Here is an 8,441-nt window from a genome sequence, read left to right as displayed (position 1 = left end):
AACGGGACAAACATGTCAAACCAGGAGGGAATTAAGTTTTTCGTTTCTCTAAGAGCCCCACGGCGGTTTACCATTCTCTAAGTATGCGACTCATCGAAACTGTTTAGGAGACATAAATTCGTAAATTAATGATGTACAGGACCGTTGTTAGAGTTTCAGACCCCCCAACACCCCCCCCCCCCCCCCCCCACCCCGACTTCCGATGAAATCAATGATAAAATCAAATATTCGGCAATAGCCGCCTAGCTTTTCACAGTGAGCCGCCTAGATTTTCATAGTGTAAGTCAAATTTTTGTAGTAACTTTAGCAGCGCCACGAAGACTTGCTTGTTAAAGGAAAGGTTTGAAATCTGGAACCGTACTAAGAAAATCTGGCAGTCTTGAATCTGGCACCGCTTAGAGGGGGTACTTTGAAACTTGAGCGTAAGTGTTTCAATTCAAAGCAGGATATAGATCAGAAAGTGAAAATATTTTCTACTGTATAAAAATGCAAATATAAGATTGTTTACTGGGTTATACATTCCCGTACCTAAGTCTTAGTCGAATTCAGTACTGAGTCAGAGTCTAATTCAGGTCACCTCTTGCACTGAATTTGTCTGATTCAGAGCTAATTCAGTGCTTCATTCTGATTTATGCTCCGATTCAGAAGAATAAAGAATATTTTCTCAGAATTTGCTCTGATTCAGATAAATTCAGAAATCACTTCATAGTGGGTTCTGAAATCCTTCTGAATCAGTTCTGAATCAGTTCTGAATCATGAAATTTCTCTGAAATTGTTCTGAATCAGTGCTGATTGACACTGAGCCTTAGGTACGGGTTGCGAAGTACAAATTGCGATCAGTTTTCAATGTGATTTTTATGACTTGATATTGAAGGAAGAAGCAAGGCTCCTAATAAACCAAAAGTAATAAATGATAAAGTCACTGTAGTAACATAATGCACAGACTCTTTCGAGAGAACTTGGATAAGATATGGGGTCGCAGTTAGTGGTAAAGACATCAGAAAGAACACAGTCCCATACAATACACTTCTAACATTAGTCGGCAGAATTCTGGACAGGTAAATGGAATAACTCAGTTCCAAAAATATACTTGTTGTGTCGATTAGACAATAAATTAACAAAGTCACCCAAATTGGAGGGCAGGTATAAAGACAGGCAGCTATGCAAAACGAAAATGACATGCATGCAATAGACGCTGTTTTGAAATCAGAATTGATCAAGTTAGCAGGAATAGTTGCTGCAATTTGAACTAAAGTCGAAATTGTCATGAAGGAGCAAAGTAAAAAATAGTCTGAATATTTCAGGAGATATGAGTTTTGTTTAGTACCAATACAATAATCAGCGTCAGTTTGACCTCTAAGAAATACAAGTTCAGTTGCAATATAGCCAAGATCGCTCATCGTAAAGTTTGTCAAAAACCCAATCATAACAACACCAACTAGACTTCGCAGAATTGTCATGTTTTTGACCACCTCTGCAAAAGCATCTCTGAAACTTCCATTTTTAGTATCTGTATTCGTGTCCAGATCCAGGTCTAATTCCAGCGTAACAGTTTCGGGAATTCTGGTTTTATTGTTAATTTTGGCCATTTTGTTCAGAATTTTCCTCGCTTCTTCTTCATTGCCTCGCGATAGAAGGTATTTTGGAGAGTCGTGAAGGAATAACAAAGAAAATAGAATGAAAAACAAACCAGGGACACATAAAGCTAAGATATAATATCGCCACCAGATTTGATGATAGTCCCCACCAAATAATACCAGACCCATTAGATAGGGTAGCGATTTGCCGGGTATTTCGCCCGCAAACATCGACAACAAAATCCCAATCCAAATGTACTTCTGAGGGATAACTTCGCACAAGTGGGGGTGTAAGGCTGAGATGCTACCTAAATTACATCAACTCTGATAATAAAAAATATTACAAATTTTTCAAAAATCTGGCAAGTTTCTAAGCGGCAACCAGATGTTTTTAATCCTATTTATAATTTTTTAGAGAAGCGAAAACCTGTCCAAAGAACGTTAATTTCTCTTAAGCATTTCACGTCATTCGAATCAACTCTTGCTACTTTTGAATCTGCCAGTACGATTTAGTCCATTTTACCTCTTGAATTCTACAAAACGTATCTTAATACACCTTAAAGGCCTTACATTGTGGGCTATGGTGACCCAGGAATAATTTTACTTATTGCTATATACTATTAATTGCTCTCAAACGAAGTTTGTTGCAACTATATGAGTCCTGTTGGTCTTTTTCAATGCAATTTTTCGCTTGACCGATTTTTCGTCATCAAAAACGGGATAAACAGGTGCCGCCCAGCATTAAGTTCTCTTAGAGCCTTAAAGCTCACTAGTCTCAAATTATGCGATTCACAGAAACTGTTTTGGAGACTTATACTTATGATGTGAAGAGCGGTTCTTAGGGTTTAAGCACCCAACCCCACCCCCCCCCCCACACACACACACACACACACACACACGCACACACACACCAGCCCCCTCACCCTCACTTCACCCCCACCCCCCAATCGGCACCCCTGCATATCATTCAGACCGTAAGCGCCTCCCCCACTGTTGCCCCCTCAGCCCATCCCAGTGCCCCCGCTGCTCTCACTTCACGCCCCTTCAATTAATCTAAAGTGATCCTCACTAAACTTTAGCTAGCCGTTGACAACGACAGCCGCTCGCCGGTCCTTTCAGAGCAATTAACCCGATGTTAGTTGGTAATGTTTAAACTGTAGTTTATGGTAGATCATACAAATAAAAAACATTGAATTTGGTATTGGTATTACACTTTAGAAGGCCTTTGGAAATTCTTCAAACTAGCGCAAAAATAAAATTTGTTGGTAGGGCGCTCTTTTAATGGCTGATCAGGTGAACACACAGTAAGCCGAAGTAAAAGTAAGCCGACATAAAAGCAAGCCAAAAATTATGTAATAGTTATGTAATCTATCAAAATTAATACATTTTTAACCGTTACAATCAACACTGTGCATAATATTATAGTACATAATGTATCCCAAAGCAACAAAGAAACAGAAAAAAAGTCAATTTTTAGACATCTAGTGGGTCCAATCGTCAGCGGACCGCTGTCCATGTTCATGCCTCTCATCCGCTTTAAATTTTAATAAGGAAACCGCGGGCCGTTATCGCGGCGACGCATCAACGCGCGTGAAGCGCGCCCACTGGCCCACCAGGGGCAAATTAAAATACGGGTATCCCAAAAAATTTCGAAATACTTAACCTTATTTTCGTAATTCGGCGTGCTTGCTTATCGGCTTGCTTGACCGCCACCAGCTGATCACTAGAGAAGGAAAAACAATATTGATTGCATAATTTACATTGAAAAGTGGCAGTGATCTCATCAACTTAAAAGAGATTATTTCATGCTTGCTAATCGATGGCTTAGTGATCCATAATTGCCTATTTATCAGCTTCGCTCATGCCTGCTGGAGGAAATGGGTAACCATAACTTTTAAAAACCAAAACTTATGTGAAATTCAGCAGAAACTTTTATACTTGCAAAATTTTGCACCTCACAAAGCATAGTAGTAATTATAAGTCTTGAAAAAAGTCATTGTTAAACGGACAATATTTAAAAAGAAACAACATTTTTTTTGTCTCGAAGAAAACTTTTTTGGTTTCCACTTTTTTGTGGGATCCTATTATATTCAGTTTTTGATTACGGCAATAAACTCGTAACAATTGGTTGATAAAATATGAATTTTCTTGTTCGGGTCTAGTGTTTGTAGAAATCATTTCAGTTTTTTTAATTAGAATTAATATTTTTGAGTTATTTGATTTAGAAAAGATCGAAAACAAAAGCTGTCCTGGCAAGCCAGTATAGCCCTTGGTGGTAACCTTGTACAGTTCTGATATTCCAGCATGATGATCTTTGATCAAAATGTTGTTTTTAAAATATTTCTAAGAGATCTAAATATTGTCAGCAAAAGTGTGCATTACTTTTTTTTTTGTTTCAGTTCAGTAGTTCATAAATGATGTTTTCAAAATAGTTTTGCGAGGTTTAAACTTCGTCAGCTAACATGTCCCTTCCGCCGATTACGATCATTCAAATTTCCATTCAATAATTAAAAAAACTAAAATTAAAAAAACATATTTTTGAGCTAATTTTCTGCAACGGCACTTCAGATGATTATGCAAAGCGCGTAAATTACTAAACAAAAATTTGTTCATTTTACTTCGTTTTAATTTCAAAAATAGACATAACATGAAAATTTTTGTTCCAATCTGGGGTCACTGAACTGAAAATTATTGCAGTTTCTAAAACAAGAGCTAATATTTTAAAGTCTTTTGATTTAAAAAAAAATGGTCACAAAACACAGCAGAGTTTTTTGTTTAAGTTCCAATAAATATGGATGATTATGGCATTTTTGTTTTTGTGCATCAGTTATCTTGGCATCTAACTTCAAAAATTTTTGCCAAACTGTCGTTTGTTATTTTTAAATTTTGTATGTAATATTATCTTGACAAAAATCAAGAAAAATTGCCTTCTTTAGAAAAATTCTTTCGGGAAAGAAAAAGTAATAATTTTGCTTTCACTTTTTTCTTCAAACTTATAAATTCAACTTGTCGTCATCAATTTAATTTGGATGAAATGTATGTGACAGACGCAATGTGCAATACTTGATTAAAACAATAGAAAGCAAGTTATTGATATTTCATTAGAACGTGACGTTGAATAAAATAATTTTTAATTATTATTTTGAATATCCCTCTCAATTTTGAAACCACAAAGCGCATATTAAAAAAGATTCAAGCGAATATCAAAGAAGTCACCAGTCTTATTAGCTTGAAATAACAGTAACAAAGACAACGTAGTTTCTAAGCAAAAATGGAACATAGTTTATTGTTTCTTTTCAGATTCCCTAGAAAAAAAATGTTTCATTTTTTGTTGAACAATTTTCTGCGCGACCATTGGGGTTCAGACTTTTTAAATACTTTATGAAAAAAGATTACCGAGACAATTATTAAACAAGCTTGTAGAAACAAGTATGCTTTTCAAATTGTGTAGTCTAATGCATCGCAGATGCATTTTGTGGTTTTTTTAAAATTGTTTCTCAATTTTAGTGATATAAAACTTTGGTATTATTAAATTTCGTACATCTTATTACAAATTATTTCCGTAATTAAGAACTGCAGCATCAAAAAATTCCTAACTTTAACAATGTGGGATAACTTAAATTTGAAGACTATACGAGACAACTTTTAATTTGAACAAAAACTTGGCTGTCTTTCTCAGCCCATTTTCTGTTATTTTTAAAATTATTAGTGGTTAACAAGAATTTGTTTGATGTCACCGTTTTTCCGTGTTTGAATAAACAGACCTCTCAAAATAAGTTCACGTATCAAAATCGCTTATCAAAATTGTATAAAAATTTTTGATCATAGTTTATCTATTTTACTGTTGGTGAAAAACAAAAAATTATATGTCAATTTTATTGCAACCTGTCAAGACTATTAAAAAAAATTTCCATTTTTTGTGCACTGATTAACCGGTAAAAACATTATTTGTAAATTTTTGACAATTGATTGATTGTAACAAAAAACACAAATCAACCTTGTTTCTGCAAAAAATGTTATTTTATTTGTTTTTATCTTATTTGTTTTTTTCTTCAGATAACAAACAAAATTTTTAGCCCCCAAACTACTAGAGTGTTGAATTAAGTTGAATTATAATATCTCTAGCCAAATTAAATTATAAACTTTGATTGTTTGCTAGATTTTTTAAAAGTTTTTGTTTTGTAGGTATTTAAGTATAAAAAAGCTCATAACAAAAAGTTGTTTTGACATACTTTATATTCAGCTTAATTTGAAGCGTTTCCTATTTGTAATGCTAAATAAACAATGCTTTAACCATCAAATTAATCCTAGTTTCTATTTTGAGTGCTGGCATCTCCGGCACCGTTTTTTCGCAAATTACTGTCATCGGTTCTGTCAAATTTTCTGACTCTGATTGTCTTCTGTTGAACGCCATAATTTTTTTGACCGGATAATCTTAGTGAAGTTCAATTTACACCCGAAAATCTTGTTCTTCTAGAAATGGGTAAAAAAATCCCTGGTTCTCCTATTCAGTGAAAGAATCAAGTGACAGAACAAAAATATTAGTTATTTTTCTTATACTAAAGAATATGTCCTTAAACTGCTCTAAAGAAAAAGCAGCAAAATTCTCCTCGACGCTGAAAAAAATCTCAGAACGAAGAAAAATTTTACAAATATTGAGACGTGCGTTGGAACAATCTCTTCTGTACACAGACTCACACGGGCTGTCTTTTTATTAATATCATTGTCTTCGCAGTTCAAGCTCAATATTTCTACAAAATTTTATTTTCTTTAAAATCAGCGACATTAGATTTGACTCACCTACTCCTAATGAAGATACTAATCGAATTGTAATTAGAGATTCGATACTCCAGGAGAAACTCCACAAAATTGTCCAAGACACAGTCCAGACCATTCCAAAGACAGTGCATGTTTTCCTGCCGACTCTGCTGGCCAGCAATCCGGTCAAAAGGTAACTCAAAGTCTGCCCCGCAAACGTTGCAGCACCCAGGGCCGACTCAAGTTCAGGTGTCCAGTCAAACTGGACGTACAGTCTGGTTGAGAGTACTGGCATCATGTCCATAATGGAGTGTTTGGCAAAGTATCCCATGAATGTTATGAATACGACCATGGCCTGGTATTTTCCACAGCCAATGTCACTGATGAGGTCTGATAAATTAGAACTGTTTCCTTGTCAGAATTTTGTAACATGAAAATTGGGATCATGAAAACTTGATAAAAACTCGTAAACTCGTAAAATATTCGAACCTTTTCCGTTTGTGCCCCCCCCCCCGCCCCTGTACGTTATGCGCCCCCAGTTACAGAGCACGTGTCATTACATAGTAAATCATTATTTTAAAATATGGCAGGTGCGCTCGGAGGGGGGGGGCAAATAATATGCGCCCACTAAGCTGGGGTGGGGTGGGGGGGGGGGGGGGGAGGGGAGGGCACAAACGGAAAAGATTCAAATAATCTATCTCTTATGCGGTTGTTTCATATCAAACTGTTTGTGATGTATCCCTTAATCAATTTTTCACTGCTTATTTAGTTTTTTGGTTTTTTTGGATATTCCGTTTTTGGAACAATCAATTGTTGTGTGTCTTGTTGTTTCTATTCCGAAAACGCTAAAAATTGTTGTCATCTCTTTTCGTTTTTGTCGTTCTATGATAATATTCTGCCCCAAAATAAGATGGCTAAAAACATATTTTGTTTTAATATTAAGATGGCCCAAAACGTATTTCGACCTCATATTCACCAGGAACAAAATGCGAATAAAACTTTTGAGAGTTAAAAATCAATTTTGTTCCTTACATTTTAAAAGTGTTGACGTCGATCAAACCTCAGTAAAAAGCCTCAAAACTTCACCTTAGCTACCTAAACAAGTTTCAACCGGTGCCAATAAGGAGCTCACAAAAAGTTCACTCACTTTTGAAGCTGGCTTATACTTTTTGCTGGCTTGTCTTAAAACGATTCATAAAGTACAATATATTTAGCGATATTTAATCCTATCCTTTTTATTGTTATGCAAGTCAAGATTACTTTTTTTGCAACTAAAAACTTTTATGAGTTTAATTTGGTGCCAGTAGACGCTTGTAATGAAGGAATGCCTCAACTATTGTCTTTCTACATTTTTTCAATGAGCCTTATACCCCCCATCCCAATCATAGTAATTATACCAGAATGGAGGCTTTTATTTCATGGAGGGGTATAATGGCAAAAAACCCGTTTTTTTTTCAGTGAGTTTCAGTGAATTTAGATATTAAATTTGCGCATTATGTACAAAGACTCCCAGTGAAATGAAACTTGGTACACCTTGATAAGAAATATACTAAATCTTGGTAAATCTTGCTAAGATCTTGACATGGTATTTACAATGAAACTATCAAGATTTGTACGAACTTTCAAGATCTTTGCATGGTTGTCGAGAAAATAATATCTTGCAAGGCATGGCGAGGTGTATCAAGTTTCGTTTCACTGGGTTTCTTTTTATGTGCTGTCGGGGTCTCTGTCAAAAGCTCAAAATAACAAAATATAATCTAATATGAGGTAATCAGAAGAAAGAAGGAAACAGTAGCCTGATATGCAATATGAAATGGAGTCCTCAGAAGTACAAGAATGTTCCGATTCCTCTCGTTCCTCTTGTTTGATCAGCGCATCCCTTTCGCTTCCCTGTTCGTCCATGTCAAACACCGAATTTTTTAAAATTCAGTTTTAAAAAATTTATTTTTTTAGTAAAGATTACAGATCGCACTCTTTTAATTGTGTTATTGCTCAAAATTAATGCTGTCCTCTCAAAACAAATTAAAGTGAAGTAAAAGTACAATTGTAATTTTTTTTGAGAACTGGTTTTGTTTACTAAACAATTTAGGTTGTGTTTTTTATTTT

General features: G+C 35.2%; 1 protein-coding gene across 1 annotated transcript; it reads right to left on the bottom strand.

Annotated features, from left to right (window-relative positions):
• Window positions 1-736: 736 nt before the first annotated feature.
• LOC142338671 (putative transporter SVOPL) lies at window positions 737-8,403 on the bottom strand. Its single transcript, XM_075388534.1, has 3 exons — window positions 8,132-8,403; window positions 6,378-6,725; window positions 737-1,885 (listed from the first exon to the last, which is right to left on the bottom strand). Exons 1-3 carry the CDS (start codon window positions 8,235-8,237, stop codon window positions 837-839), a joined length of 1,503 nt encoding a protein of 500 aa, XP_075244649.1. The 5' UTR covers window positions 8,238-8,403; the 3' UTR covers window positions 737-836.
• Between the last annotated feature and the right edge of the window lie 38 nt (window positions 8,404-8,441).

Source organism: Convolutriloba macropyga, chromosome 4, assembly GCF_964194025.1.
Source record: "Convolutriloba macropyga chromosome 4, txConMacr16.3, whole genome shotgun sequence".
NCBI classification, from domain to species: domain Eukaryota; kingdom Metazoa; phylum Xenacoelomorpha; order Acoela; family Convolutidae; genus Convolutriloba; species Convolutriloba macropyga.
The sequence above is the reverse complement of the archived record's forward strand: the minus strand, read 5'-3'. Positions and strand labels throughout refer to the sequence as shown.